The 16,556-nt window shown below is 41.5% G+C and overlaps 1 protein-coding gene across 1 annotated transcript; it reads right to left on the bottom strand.

Moving 5' to 3' along the window:
• Window positions 1-195: 195 nt before the first annotated feature.
• ldha (lactate dehydrogenase A4) lies at window positions 196-9,298 on the bottom strand. Its single transcript, XM_080027801.1, has 8 exons — window positions 9,203-9,298; window positions 6,778-6,906; window positions 4,942-5,059; window positions 4,623-4,796; window positions 3,926-4,099; window positions 3,243-3,360; window positions 1,836-1,959; window positions 196-1,369 (listed from the first exon to the last, which is right to left on the bottom strand). The coding sequence occupies exons 2-8, from the start codon at window positions 6,904-6,906 to the stop codon at window positions 1,205-1,207; spliced, it is 1,002 nt and encodes a 333-aa protein (XP_079883927.1). The 5' UTR covers window positions 9,203-9,298; the 3' UTR covers window positions 196-1,204.
• Window positions 9,299-16,556: the final 7,258 nt, after the last annotated feature.

Genomic DNA, 16,556 nt, shown 5'->3' with positions numbered 1-16,556 from the left:
TAGTAACTTTACACTGGTTGTACGTGTCATTTTCAAAAACAAGTAATTGGTGCAGCAGCATTTAGCTGGGTGATTTCTGTCTCAAAACCTCATTTGACAAATGTTAACCCATAGCTCTGCAGTCAGCTGAGCTCACTTGTTAAACTGCCTTGGCTTTTGCTAGGTTGCATGATGAAGAACAAAGAAAAACACATGTATCATTATCCTGGCAGATTTATTTGAAGTAGAGGCAAATATCAATATCCAGCTGCCACGATAGGTACAGTTCCTTAGTGAGGGAGTCAGGCAATTAATAGACCACATCCAATGCTTTAATTACACACATAGATGTTAACAGTTATACATAATCCAATAACATTTCTCTTAATCTCCTTGGGGCAGGTGGAGAATAAATACAAAATCCTTTGAGGGTATTAAGGGTGCACTAACAAATGACACCATCTTCAGGATTGTTACCTTCTGTTATGATTCATAACCTGACCCTTGGTCATAATTGTAGTTGACTCTTTCCCATTGGATCTCTGTTTCCCCTTTGCTCAGTTGAGTTATGGCATTTCACCTGGTTGGCAACCCCTTTAAAACACCTTTTTTTTAATTGTTTAACTGTCAGTGCACTTGTGGTTAGATTTGTTTAAAAAAAAAGGCTTCAATACCAACCAGTAGATACAGCATTGCTTCTCTCTCGAATGATAAGGTACTTTGGTATCACAGGATTTTGGGCCCAGTGATAATATACGGCAGTGTTTGTTACGACTCTAGGTGGATAGGAAGCCCTCCTCTTAGAGAATGGAATGTCTCCATTGTACTCCAAACAAACAAAAAAAAGAAAAGAAAAAAACAAACAAGAAACAGAGATTACCAAGTGGAAAAGACCAAACTGGCAACAAGCACAGAATGCACACACATTTCGTACAACTTGGGGTGTGAAAGAAGAAGCAGGGGGAAGAGTAACATACACCACAGAGACACTACATTGATACGCTCAATACGTGGAAGAAGCCTAACTTTTCATGTGCGTGTGAATATCTGAAAAGGTAGCTCTTATGTGTTAACCTACAGAAGACTGATGCCTCTATAGATATTCAGAGGGTTTCATTCACGCATTGCTGCTATGGACATATGAGGTACAGGAGGGAAGGGAGTCAACCACACCGTGTTGAATGTGGTGTTTAGAGTGGACTGCAGTATTTCAGAGGAGGGATGTTCACAGGGTCAGCTCCTTCTGAACGCCCCACAGGGTCTCGGCGCTCTTCTGCACCTGCTTCTCTTCATCGGGCTTCAGCGTCATGTGGATCACGTCGGTCAGGCCGCTGTTGCCAAGGACACAAGGCACACTCAGGAAGACCTCATCCTTCACTCCATGCATGCCCTGTCGGAAGAAGATTATTTCAAATAAAAAGGGAGATACAGTCAATAATAAAAAAGGTGCACTATGTAACTTTGGGTGTGTCAGAGAAGTGAACATTTTCGCTATAATAACTGAATAAACTTCATTTACTCACTAGGAAAATTGGATCCCCCTGGCCTGAACACTGTTTGAAGTTAAGAAAGCTACCTGAAAAAGTTACTGTTTCACTATTGGTGTTGTTTACGGGAGCAGGGCCCGCAGTTTTGTTTACAAGCATATTCTAGTATTATGTTCTGTTCCAGGTGTCTCAAAATAATTTTGTTCTGATTATACAATACGATAAGAGTACATGTAGAGAAGATATGTTTGGTAAACTAACAAAAGACCTTCCTCTGAGACTGCATAGTGCACCTTTAATACCATACATTTCATCATGGGATTTTTTTGGAACAGCAGAAAATGTATGGCTCGCTCCCAATCTCCTCACCTGGACCAGTGTGGACACAGGGTGCACTTTGTGTAGGTTCTTGGTGATGCTCTCCACCAGGTCGGCCACAGACATGCCAATGGCCCAGGAGGTGTAGCCCTTCAGCTTGATAACCTCATAGGCCCTGCAGTGCACATTACAATCATTATTAGAAAAACAATTATAAAATTAAAAAAAAGGAAAACAGCACAGCATGTCTCCTGCACTTGAAGGAAATAATTCCAGCTGTCAGCCTGCTGAAGACACATTTGCTCCCAATGTCTTCTTCCAGATGTTTACGTGCACAGAATGCAGCCGTTTATTACCAAGAGATAAGCGCTGAATTAACGGAGGCCTCCATGTTTGTTTAGTGTCTCAACTGACGTTTCCATGGGGGAAGTTTGTAACTGTCACTCCCCAGTCTCTGCTGTGCTAAGCTTGATGTATGCAGAATGATAAGTAAATACATCTGGTTCATGGGTGTTAGCTAACTAAACTGAATATGACTGTAATGCACCATACACTCAAATCCATCACTTATTCTTTACATGTGTGCAGTGTACAGTTCTCCAAGCGTATTCAAAAGAACTCTGAAGAGAGACACAAACAGACAAGTATGTTTTTTGTGTTGCAGTCTATTACTGGATGTTCCAATGGAAAATGATGCACCTTTGCCAATGTTCGTCCTGCTTTGAACCTTGTCTCCCAACTATCTTTTGATATCCTTTTATTAATACATGATACCTTTGTTAAACTCTTTGATAAATCAACTATTGTGTTGAGATAAGATAGTAAGATGGTACAGTATCAAAGTTTACAGGGCAAACTGTTGCACGACTTAACCTAATGCAGCAAAGCTGATTAGGTAACATGGAAATCATTAACAATAGGGTGAACTTTTGTTTGATCAGGTTTTTAATTAATGCTGACCAGGGAGTTTGAGTGAGCACTACTGTTACATGGCGTATCCTAGCTAATATATATTGTGTTTGTACAGACTGCCAGGCTCTGGCGAGACCTTAACACAGCAGTGTACTGTCTACCCGCCTCTGCTTGCCTCTTGGCTCACAGCCCTTATCAAATTCCTCACCAAGCTTAGTCAGCTGCACTGGATTCAATTGAAGGCTGTTTAGGATTTTCTTTTTGTCTTCATGGTAATAGGTCATTAGGGATTTTTTTTGTCTTCATGGTAATAAGTCATTGTGACTGCAGGAGGGCCATTAAACACTAAAGATCTATTCTGTTTCGATAAAAGATTTCATTTATGGCTCCCACCTCAGTGCTGGACAGATGGCCTTTGTGTGCACATGGCTGATTGCACTGCAGATTAAATTGTTGAGTGTGGGAGAGTGTTTTGCAGGGCGGTTTAGGGAGTTATTCAAGCCAATTGGTGGATAATTTACTCGAACAACTTATTTTTTTTCTTACCCATCAACCACCTCCTTATGGACCTGCTTCCACTTCTCACTATCGTCATCAGCCCCCATCTTTGGGTTCAGGGCCTGCAGAGAAACTCCGGCAACGTTGACACCGCTCCACACAGGCACTATGGGGAAAAATACCGACATATAATAGTGATGAATAAGCATGTCTCAAACACAAACTGTTTTTACACAAGGGAAATCATTGCAAACAGGTGCAGTAGAAAGCTGGCAGAGATTTCAAAAGGGTGCACTATGCAGTATCAGGGGAGGGTAACTTGTTTACCTACATTAAGTTTGCAAAACATATTTTCTCTACAGGTAACTCTTGAATAATTCTATAATCATAAGTCAAAGAAAATATATTTTGACTGACTGGAATACACTTGTCAACAAAACTCTGGACCTTGCTGCAGTGAACAACAGGGAAGTATCAACTTTAAAAGTAGCTTTCTGACTTCAAACCGTGTTCCAGGGATCCAGGGATGTGTACATTTTGTTTATTTAGTTACCAGAATATATACCTTATATATATATATATATATATATATATATAGTCAAGCTGCACTATGTTACTTTGGGTGTGTGTGTGTATATATATATATATATATATATATATATACACACACACACACACCCAAAGTAACATAGTGCAGCTTGACATTTTCTAGACAGAGCTGTGTAGCCTACCACTGGAGTCTCCGTGCTCTCCGACGATCCAGCCGTGGCAGCTGGAGGGGTGGAGGTGGAGCTTCTCTCCCATCAGGTGGCGGAAGCGGGCTGAGTCCAGGTTGGTGCCGGAGCCGATGACGCGGTGACGGGGGAAACCGCTCAGCTTCCACGCCACGTAGGTCAGGATGTCCACTGCAGGGGAAAGGACCATTTGTTTGTGGTGAGAAATAACAAATAATAAAAGAAGGTGTCAATTTAAGGAATAGTTCAACTTTTTTTTTTTTAGCTTTTTGCTTCACTGTTCGGCTCTAGAAAAAGGAGACAGAAACCGTTCCTGTAACTGTGCATACATTTTTCATAAAGAAACGGGAAAAGGTCGCTCATCCAGGTTAGCTTAGCTCAAACACTGGTAGTCAAGGGGAGCAGTTCAAAAAAATAAACGTTACAGCATCACTTAACACTCCTGTGTGCTTGTTTGGAATTGTTTACTTATCACATTATGTTGTGTTTTATACGAAGCTAACCTGACCTTCGCCTAACCGACCTTCGCCTATTTCTAAATAAAATGTACATTAACATGAACAGTTTCTGTCGCCTTTTCTTGGAACTCGAGAGTGAGGTGAAAAGCTAAAAAAAAATATGTGAACTATTCCTTTAAGATCCCATTGTCCATCCTCCCTCCCCCATTCAGTCACACCCCGCCTGTCTGTCTGACCTGGGTTGGAGACCACCAGCAGGATGCAGTTGGGGCTGTACTTGACGATGTTGGGGATGATGAACTTGAAGATGTTGACGTTGCGCTGAACCAGGTTCAGACGGCTCTCACCCTCCTGCTGGCGGGCGCCAGCGGTTACCACCACAACTTTGGAGTTAGCTGTCACACTGTAGTCTGAAAGAATTTAAAAAAGGAGAGATGATGGAGCCTTGAGAATGATACTTCAATTAAGGTTCATTCAATGAGAGTCAATACCAGCATTAAAAAAAAAAAAAATTTTCAACAGGCAAAAGTCTCGCTTATTTTTGTGAATTCTCACCTTTGTCGGCCACAATCTTGTGTGTCTTCAGGAAGAGGGATCCATGCTGCAGGTCCATGACCTCACCCTTCAGCTTGTCCTCCATCACATCAACCAGAGCCAGCTCATCACACAGGTCCTGATTATAGAAATACATACATCGAGTCATTCAGATTCACTACACACTCCATACAGTGTCTCTTACAGCAGATATTTTAAGTGGATAGCCTTACAACAAGGCCTACTCAGAGTGGTTTGACCTCTGTGTTACTCCCTGTACATAACTTGAACATTAAAATGAGGAACAACACCATGCATTGGCCTCTTTAGCTGCATTGTTAATGGTGACACTATCAGTGACCTGGTTTCTCTTGGCCTCTGCTGTCCCTCAGCTGGCACAGATCCAGCATATTTGGTGTTGTGAGTGGAACAGGACAGTATAAAGGGGAGTGCAGTGTTTCCTGTCTGGGCTTGCATAGATAGTGTTGCACCCTTGAAAAGAACGACTCCCGTCTTCTTTCGTTTTGGCAACTTCATTCTCCCCGGACTGCATATATTTTTTTATACAGGTTTTCACGAAGCAGCCGGACTTTCACAAAGCGTGTCTTATTCACGTTCAACTTTTCAACACAACAAATAGGAACACATCCTGATGACGTAAAATCTACTTATGCTAAATAACAAGAAAATAAAGTTTTAAAATAACATCTTTTTAACTTGTTAAATCTTATTCTAATGTACGTTTGTAGCTCAGTTCAATTTAGATATATTACATTTCTAGGACGCAACAATAGCATGCAGGTTTTTATCTCTACCATGCCGTTATATAGCTTATTTTATAGCCTCAAAGTCTAATTGACTGCAGCTCTCAGAGGTTTCTCAATACAGAGGATTTTCCTCGATTGTGTACTCGTGTCCATGTTGGTAATGTTGAGTTTTTTTTTTTTTTTTTTTTTATACTTTAAGGGTTTCATCCAAACCCCCTTATTCCCAGCCATGGCATCATCTTTGTTTCTTGCACATACTACTGTCATAACTCTCCTTTTACCCCATCTACTGTACTGTCACCTACTTTCCCCGTGCTCATTTCAACACTCTTTACACACACACTTCCCTCTCTTCACTTTCACAACTTCTCTCTCCATCTCCTACTTTGAGTATGTTGTGGTTGCGAGTTTGTGTAGGCGAGTTTAAAAACTTGTGATAAAAAGCAGATAATACAGAGTTAAAAGCAAAAGGTTTATTTCAAATAGCAAGAACTACCTCCGGAGGGATCACTGATAGCCCTATACACGAATGTAAGTCGTTAAGAGTGATCCCGTTTCTTAAAATCCTCATATACAAATTAAAGCACTTCTGCTCCACAGGGGGGGAGACGTCTAAATTACATCACAGTAGGGTTGCAACAGTTGAGGAGAGAAAGGCTGAGAGGCAGACAGTTCAATTTACATACATTGATATTGTAACAATGGGAGGGGCAGGCTGACTAGAGAATCCTAGAGGGCTTTCTGCATGGACAGTGTGTTAATTCAGATGTATAGTAAGGCTGGCTGGCAGATCAGCAGGGGTCGCCTACAACTTTCCCCCCACAAGTATTTAATTCCGGGAGGATTTTGTGTATGGATCGATAGGTTCCGACTCAACCACCCACAATGCATTGCGTCTTTTCAAATGACACAGAAGTTTTTTTTGTACTTCTTTATTTCTTCTGCATACTTTAGTGTACACAGCCCGACAAACCTCACATACACAATCGATCGTTAAGTAGACATGCATATGTATTACATACATGTTGAGTATGTAGGAGGGAGGACGTTAGTCGGGCTTTTCGAACACAGCCTCTTTTTTTTGTCTCACCTTGAGCAGGACGCTGATGGCTGCGGCCATGCCCACCATGCCGACACCCACCACCGTCACCTTGTTCCTGCTGCCAACAGGCTCCTCCTTCATCACATGGCTGATGAGCTTTTCCTTGGTGCTGGTCATCTGTGGTAAAAGCAGGGACAAAGACATGTGAGCGACAAAGGAATGGGAGGGTGTGTGGTGGAGGGTGTGTGTGCTTGTGTGTGAGAGAGGACATGTTGGGACAGAGGTGTTAGGAACAAAAAGATAAGCAAGTACATAAATGATAAAAGGGAGGAGGGAGGGAAGGTGTGAGGGGAAAAAGAGAGGCCGTAAAGTCGGCCTAGTGCTGCATAATGTATGTGACAGTTTGAATGATTTGCTACAACTAGGCCCACCGCACAAAGGTGTACGTGACTGGTTCTTCATCCTACTATGACTAGATCAAACTTGGATTTCCCCTTTTCCTCTCAGATACAGAATTGAAAGTGCGCCCTTTTGGCATACACATGACAAACGACTACTTCTTGTTTTGCAGTCATAGGTCTACCTCTCTTTTAATCTGGTTTACGTCCAGTAATGTTTTTTTTATATCCAGCCATTCCCTGCTTCACAAGAGCCTCTCTGGGTCTCTGTGGCAACCACTTCTGCCTGGGAAAAAAGTGCTGTAGCGCATACAATCCTCACACAGCTGATGACTATTTATATTTCCTGGTAGAGCGGACATGGCCGAGTGCTCATGCCTGCTGCAGGCGTTTCCATCAGTAGCTAGCATGACTAAGCTGGATCTCTGTGATGTGTGGAGGCAAGCACGTAGCACAGTACTGGACAAGGTTAATACACTGTAAAACCCTGAGAAGATACTTAAGACCTCTCCGCAGTGAGTTTGCACACAATAGTAGGATAAGGTAAGTGGGACAGTTATGCCTTATAACCACCTTAGCTGATTATCTCTCACTCAGAGGTGAGCTGGGTCCGTGCTTTTAATAAAGGATCCTCTTTTAACTTACAGTGAAGGCTTACTGTACATGGTAAATACTGGTGTTTCTTTAATGTTAAAAATGTTCTGCACACACCAGCCAAATTACTACTGTAGCATGACTGAGTGAGGATTACAAGAGGGATTATTAGCAGCTGAAAAGAACTTAATGCAATATAGTAGGAAAGAGAGAGGGATATGGATGATTTTAACGTCAGGCTCGGGATTATGAATTTCTGGGACTTAAAATAAGTATGCTAGCTTTGCACACAACTGGCAGGCTAAAGTGTGCGTGTGTGCGCTGTGCATTCCTGCATTATCATATTTCCCAGTTTGACATTTACTTAATTTGATCACCAACAGAGGCCAGCAGGGGTTTGCTGGTGCGGTGTCAGTTAGCAAGTAACAATTTTGCAGGCCAAAGAGAAGACATTTTGTTTCTGCACTCCTGAATGTCAGGGTATGGGATCAGAAAAAAAAAAGATCAGTCCATCCAAACTTTGATGCATCTTCAAATGACCACACACTGGGGTTTTACCAGTGTTTTGTTAACCCCCTGTGCAGCCATATCATTCAGTCAGAGAATCTACTGAAAGTAAATACAGGCTGCAACTGGCACTTATCCATCCAAGAAGCTGTGACACACATGGCATTGGTTTAATGAATCAGGAAATGGAAGCTACACAAAGGATGTATGGTGGATCAGAATGTTGAGACTAGAACATTGACAAATCACAGAGAGCCACTAGTGATAACACATCTGGAGCACCAACACATAGGCCACTAGACTCTCGTTGAGATAGGTCTGCCTCGAGCAGTTTGAATGCAATGTACTCCCTGTACAGACCACGTTAATGGCCAAGGCTGATGACTGACTAGTGGCAGCAGAGTGCATGCCCGCTTGTGTAACACTGCGCACAGGCCTATTACATCCACCCTATCCATCAGATGCAGCGATATACTGATTCAAACCTGATTCAAACCAATAACAAAAAAAAACAAATTGAAATATTTCTAGTGCAGGAGTTATGCTTGGACCGAATTATAGCCTGTAAGTCATGTATTTGCATTAGGCCTTACATCATAATGAAACCCCATCAATGTAACCGATATGGACGTGACTGCAACAAGTGGGAACCGAACTTACAGGCCCACATCCTGTTGCGTCTGCTGCTCCGTTTCACAGGGAGAAAGAAAAATGTAATCTTCCATTACAATAAATTAAATAGGCTACACACACACACAGGCCGAGTAAGCCGTCAAAAAAAGACGAAACTACTCCAACACACACCACGCCCCTTTCCGTATCCTCATACAAAGCGCATCAGGTTGGCGGTGTCCCTTCTTTTGCTGCTTTTTATCAACATATCGGTAAAATGGCTCAAACTAACGAATATTTCCGAGAAAGCGCGTGCATAGTAGCCTACACTAGTAAGTGTTAGGTCAGATGCCCTTTCTTACCTTTAGGCTTTAGGATAAACTGGTGGGATCACGGTCTGGAATATGTCTGCTCCTCCTGAGTGCAGCTTTTCCGCAGAAGTGGTGCTGAGGCGGGGCTGTCTTCCGGTATTTAAAGACAGCCCACCTCTCTCCGTAGATGTTACGTGGGCACATACTAATGAGCGATGGTGGGTCTGCGCGTGCAGGGTGTCACGTTCTAGGCAGGATGCGGCGATGAGGAGTCACGATGCTTCCTGTGTTGCTACTTCTTTTTGATGCCTACTGGCTATTTACTATCAGGGATTTTAAAATACAATAAAGGAAAACAAAAAAAAGGTCCCTCACTACAAAGACGTAGCCAAGGCTACACTAGTGTAAATATGTTAGAAGTGGGTCTCTTCCGCAATCCTATCCATCTAGACTACAATTCACCTAAACCATCCGGAATTTTTAAATGATAATGCAGGCCTATAGTGTAGCCTAATTGAAGAAGACCGTATCATTTCATGGCTCAGTTTGCAGGCGGGTGGAAGGCTGGACTAGGACCTATGCTTTCTGGCTATAACAGTGCACGTGCAGTGAGGATTTCCTAGTAGCCTACATCTTCCATATTATATAGGCTATGATGCATGAGACTGCAACGGTTGAACAGCGGGTTAAAGTGGGACTGTTATTTAGGCCTAAGCGATTTGCTATAGCTTATTACATCTGCACATCACTATATGCTTTAGTTTTCAGGGTACATAATGTAACAGCAAATGTGCTCTGGTCTAGGAGAGCATTGGGTGACGACAGCCAGATTCATTATGTCATCACTACTGTAGCTTACTAGATCAATTGCATTTGAGCGCCCTCTCCTGTTCGGTTTTAATTTCTTGCAACACAACGCCCTATTACCACCCCTGAAAAATACAAGCCATTTGTGTTTCCAAACTGAGGAATTGTCTTTATCTTATAAAGCTTATTCAGCAGAGAAAATGCACAGGAGTTGCATCTTAGTGACAACATAGAGTTTCCATTTATTTCATTCTTCTGGATCTGTTTGAACAACACTGTGACCAAATATTCGTGCTCTCGGACTATCCAGTTCCAGATACTGTTGGCTGCTATTTACACCTGTATGAATGTTGATCATTTCTGTTCAAGGGCAGGCTTCCAAGTGATTTTAAGTAATACGCAAAATGTATTTACCTATTTGAGAACAAACCCCTTTTACAAAGTTTTATTTTGTATTTGGACATCAAGCACTGAATGTCAGGTCATGATTCACAATACGCCATGTTACAAAACGGCAACAAAAAGGTCAACAACGGTGGAATAAAGCTCTCTGATCAGTGTAATACCTTTAATATTTTAAGCCAGTAAGTATTTTAGCAACAGGTGGGGATTGTCAAGTTACATCACTTTCCAGCCTCCGTCAATAACCAAATGTTGAAGTAGAACACAAGCTTTGCGTTTACTCATAACGTTTGTTGTCAGATTAGCACTTCCAACATGGAGACTGATGAGCTCAGCAGTAAACAAACCACAGGTGAGTAGAAAACAGCCATTAGTTTAAAATGTAGTTCTTAAATGGCCACAAAATACACATAGCACGTTAATGTCATTAGACAAAATCCCGCTTCCTTATTCCAATTTTTTTAAATCTTTGGTTTTAAATACCTGAACTTGATATAGCCTACATATGAACTGTTATATATATATATATATATATATATATATATATATATGCAAAAAAGTAAATTCTATGATAAATGCTTTCTCTTTGGGTTGTCCTTCTTCACAGGCAGTGTTCATCCACAGACGACCTTCACTTGTACTTCCCTATTTGTTTTTTTTGCCTCATATTTACTGACTGATGCATATGATTTCCATACTCCATTTGTCACCCTTGTGCACTGTTATTACTACCATGTGTGAGTCATTTGTGTCATGTTCACCTTCAAATGTGGACGAGTTGCAGGCACAGCTGGGTTCAAACCCATTCATTGAAGCACCATGTGCAACAGATTGCCAAAAGAACAACAGCCAACCCCTTAAATACCCTCCCACTAACTAATTAAGTTGGACTAAACCATTGGCGGGGGAGGTCACTACACACAGACATACATATACTCACACTGAGGCCAAAGCTACACATTATAAGAGGCCTCATAAAACAATACAAAGTGTCTATCTATGATAAAGAAAAGGGAGGGGAGTTATTCAGTTCTAATTAGATCAAGACTGGATTAATGGGAGGGTAGTGTATGGATCTGCATCAAAAATTGAGGATTTGCTCCTCAGCTTGTCAATAGGAGCAACAAGAACATCCCGTGTGTCTGTGTGTGTGTGTGTGTGTGTGTGTGTGTGTGTGTGTGTGTGTGTGTGTGTGTGTGTGTGTGTGTGTGTGTGTGTGTGTGTGTGTGTGTGTGTGTGTGTGTGTGTGTGTGTGTCTGTGTGTCTTACAAGTTGATGAAATGTGGCCCTGTGCCATTTGGATGGCTTGAGTGAGTCTAACAAGCCAAACTGATCTGCAGTGACTCAGCGTCTGCTCTGTACATTTTCAAGCTGAGTATATGTCCAGTCATTTCCAAGACCCACAATGAATAATAATGGAATATGTTTATGCGTAATAAAAACACCATGGTCACACTGATATGGGTGATGAGAGAATGGACAAATTAGTCAAACAAGCTGTTAAAAAGAAGAAAACAGACACCACAATTCAACTTTCAAAATATGCAAAATGTATTTACCTATTTGAGAACAAACCCCTTTTACAAAGTTGTATTTTGTATTTGGACATCAAGCACTGAATGTCAGGTCATGATTCACAATACGCCATGTTACAGAACGGCAACAAAAAGGTCAACAACGGTGGAATAAAGCTCTCTGATCAGTGTAATACCTTTAATATTTTAAGCCAGTAAGTATTTTAGCAACAGGTGGGGATTGTCAAGTTACATCACTTTCCAGCCTCCGTCAATAACCAAATGTTGAAGTAGAACACAAGCTTTGCGTTTACTCATAACATTTGTTGTCAGATTAGCACTTCCAACATGGAGACTGATGGGCTCAGCAGTAAACAAACCACAGGTGAGTAGAACACAGCCATTAGTTTCAAATGTAGTTCTTAAATGGCCACAAAATACACATAGCACGTTAATGTCATTAGACAAAATCCCGCTTCCTTATTCCAATTTTTAAAATCTTTGGTTACCTGAACTTGATATACATATGAACCGTTGATACCGTTGTTGTATTGTTAGGTACCAAAGGGAACAGGAGAACATGTACTTGTTACCTGCAGATAATATAGCCTACTTCAGAAACAAATGATGTGATGGAAGGAATGAAAGGATTAAGGCTAGCAGGCCAGTTTAAAGTTCAAGACTGTGGAGTACGCGGACCAGGCAGGAATCGGTGGTCAGCAGCTTTTTAAGAGAATGGCATTGATGGAAAAAAAAGGAAAATCTGTACACTGCAGGATTGAACTCACTCCAGAAGATAGCCGTAATGTGAAACCTAGGATGCTCCTACCTACACCTCAAACAAGAAGAAGCAAGCAGTTTGTTTAGCTTGAGGAAGAGGATACAAGTCCCCCAGGTAATATACATACTTTCCAAATGTGTAAGCAGTGCTATGTGTACCATTAAACAATAGACAGCTGCCATTCTGCAAACAATGCAATTCATTCTCCTATGTGGCAAGCAACATAACATTAGAGGAAGGATAATCACTCACAATGAGAAACTACAACTACAAACTACACTTTTTTATATAAGCAATATTATAGATATTGTTATTGCTTATATAAAATAGTGTGTCGCCTGTCATCCTGAAATATAAAGATGACCAAGACAGCTTTTTATGATATTGGTCATTAGCCTGTAAAACCATCTCCCATCTATGTTTCATAATGGTATTTCACATTCTGCTATCTAGTCTTATAGGAAAATTTAATATTGTTGACTTAATAAGCTGTCAGGTAAGGTTTGCCATACACAGAGTGGGTTTATATTGGAGCTCGACATGACAGGATACAGTTGGTGTATTGTTCTCTCATATCTTGTCACCTAAAATACAATGAAAAATGAAAAATTAGACTTTTTCAGTAAAAAAAGTTCCTCTTAGCACCTTTAAAGTATATTATTGGATGGTATAAGGGTCAGGTGAAAAATATAACTTATGGAACTACTGCAGGTCATTAAACAGATCTACCATCACTTTAAGAAACTATCTTTCCCTGCCAAGCCGTTAAAGGTCACGTAAAGTTACGGGAGTGCATTGCTGTTTTCTAATGACACACTTAACCCTTTTTACAACATATACACCTCTGCTTTTAGGTCATGTTCTAGGCATCAATGCTCTTATTATCTTTGCCACACCTGCTTCTGTAATGCCACCCTGGAAGCTATATTATGCTGTAACTGCTGCAGTCACTTGCTACTGCTGCTGCTCATATAGAATGTCATAAACTCCGCCGCCACCACAGCATTTATCTGTGGACTTTGAGTCTATGGTTGAAAAAAGGTTAATAATGCCAATTGCTGTCCTGCTTAGCTCTTTGTGTATCTTTCAGGTGTCATGGCCTATCCCATGTACATATTCTGCTCTCACAAAATAATCTTTTTACGTTTAATTACTATAGAATACTTTTTTAAAAATTCAGTAACTGTTATTGTGCAGTCCAGTGGATGTGAAAGTGAAAATAGGGTCTGTGCAATAAAAAAAAAAAACTTGGACCAAATTTAAACATATATTTTGTACATCCTTAATTCTTCTAAATATACTGTGCTGCTTTCCTTACTACAATGCTCAACTGCTCCTTCCTCTTGTTCTTATTTGTATGGATTTCCTTTCATGTCTCTGGTGGATATGATCAACCACTGGCTCAATACAAGTGGTTAGCCAGCAGGAGGAGCTATCATAAAGGCGGATGAAGAACCTTCCGGCTCTGCTATCGAGCTGATATGGTCACTATATGGACTTGAGCATATTGAGAACTAGTTTCTACTTAATGACTGCTACAACTTCGACATTATATAAAGCATTACTGGATATAGGAAGTTTTTAACATTCTGTCCAGTGAATTTCTCACCCCACAGTGCAATCTTATTCCAACACAGAAGATCCCTTGGTCAAATGATGACTGAAATTAATGTATCCATTTCATTTACAATTATCATTTTTTGGGGTGTAATCAAACGTTTTTCACACATAATCGCCAGCTGAAATAATGACATGACGTCAGTATTTTCCTACAGAGCCTACACCTACTGACTCATAATCCACCGTAGACTTTAAGGTTGTCTGAGTCGATCAGCAAAAATGTAACTAGTTTTGAGGTGGATTGAATACTGCAAAATCTATAGCCTACTTTTAAATCTACACTCACCTTACAAAATACCACACTGTTTTGATTCAAGCTAAATTATACTCACATATAGACAATTCTCCACAAATGGCTGTCACAGCTCTTCAGTTTAATCAGCTATCACCTAGGCCCTCACTTTAAAAATAATAAAAACTACCACTAAAGTGGGTTTAGGTCCTCCAGTGTGCAACTCAGAAAGTCTAAATCACTGCTGGAGACAGAGGAACTTTCATAGGTGTTTGAAATGGTACTTCATCTCCTGTCGTTTTAATGTCCTCACTTTGCCTAGGGCGATGTGTAACTCCAAACTTTTCCCCACACTCTAAGACAACTTCTTCTCGTCCTTGCTTCTGAATGACTTGTCTTTGTCCCCATCTCACTTTCAGCGACTCTTCCAATGGGTCACTGGAGCGGATTGCCAATTCAATCAGTGCTCCACCTTCCCCCTCAGTGGGGAACAGAAACACTAGTTTTTCCATGTCGTACCCACCCCCCTTTCAAAGCACAGGGTCAGTTGCCAACACGCTGTTATTGCACAGGGCATTGGGACTGCAGTGTGTGTGTCTGCCCAGGGCCGTATCCTACCTGTTTCAGCCTGCCTTGTAATGGAGAAAATCTAATCACCTCGCAACTGCCAGCATCCTCCTCCTCCATCCTCTGTTTAGAAACAGAAACCGAGGCCAAGGAACAAGGCCGCATCAATCATAAATAAAAAAGCATTCTCAGAGGGGTCGAGATCACTCACACAATTCTATCAGAACAACAACCAACAACTGCCCGCTGACAGTGCGTTGTCGCTTTACCTCATGAACACATCCTCAGCCACCAACATTTTGAAAAAAACACACAATCCCCGTCTGGTATACTTGCCTTTTTTCATTGCTAATTTGTCCTTGCCTTGTCTTTCAAAATGGATCAAATACTCTTTTTGCTCTCTCTCCCTTTCATCCCACAGCCACTTCTCACTTTCCCTCTCCTTCATATCTCCCCCCTCCCCTCCCTGTCCTTCCCAAGCTCACAGCCCTCCTCAACTTCCTCCTCCTCCTTCCCTTTTCCTCTCCTTTTCCAGTTTCGCTCCATGCACACCTTCTGTCTAAGATTGATAACATCCCCGATGGAGCTCCTTTATTAGCCACCCACAGGCAGATTAGCCGCAGCAATAATACACCAATCAACAGCAATTATGCACTGATAAACCCAGGGAGAGCTCTGCTGGGTGCTGCTGGGTAAAGGATGGAAGCAGTTGTGTGTGGAGTGTTTGGGTGTGTTTTTCAGTGCCGGAATGAAAGGTTGTGTGTGTGTCTGCGCATACATTAACATGTGTTACACAAGTTTATTTAATTGAGTCATTTGTTTCTTGGCCCGCAGTCTTAAATCCCTTCATAAGGCATATTATAACAATCAGGTGAAAAGTCAGCCCTTGTCCCCTTGGTCCTTATCAGGTGCTAATTGAAGCCATGGTCAGGCAGGCTGTGTTGTAATTTCAAAGTTATAATTGAAAGTATACGCATGAGTGTGGCAAAACCAGCTGAATGAATGGTTTCGAATCAATTTGACGTATCATTACGCTCTGAGTTTTGCTATTATGGTTGGAAGACGTCCCTTCTCCTATCATTACAGCATATTAAAACACTTCAGTTACAATGTTGGCACTTGCTTGTTTTTGGACTGTGCTGTCTCAACACCAGCCTGGCATTGTTATAGAGCTAAATGATGATTTAAACGAGTGGAAGGCTAGCTATGAGTTTCCTGCCCGCAGGCATTCACACACCAGCCAAGTCTGATTTGAAGAACAGCTGTGTGGATTAAACTACCCCTCCACCCCCTCTGTCTTCTGCACACACAAACACTCATTCACACATGTGCAAGTGCACACCCGCACGTGCACAAACCAACAAGCAAGAGCTACTCTTTAATGGCAGACCAAAGCCCCTGCAAGCTGTTCACTGCTGTCTAACCGGTAAGCCCAGCAATCTTTCAATTCCAAATTTGCTGTATACCAGCAGAGTCGCCAAA

The sequence above is a fragment of the Ammodytes marinus genome, assembly GCF_949987685.1.
Source record: "Ammodytes marinus genome assembly, chromosome: 5".
NCBI classification, from domain to species: Eukaryota; Metazoa; Chordata; class Actinopteri; order Uranoscopiformes; family Ammodytidae; genus Ammodytes; species Ammodytes marinus.
The sequence above is the reverse complement of the archived record's forward strand: the minus strand, read 5'-3'. Positions and strand labels throughout refer to the sequence as shown.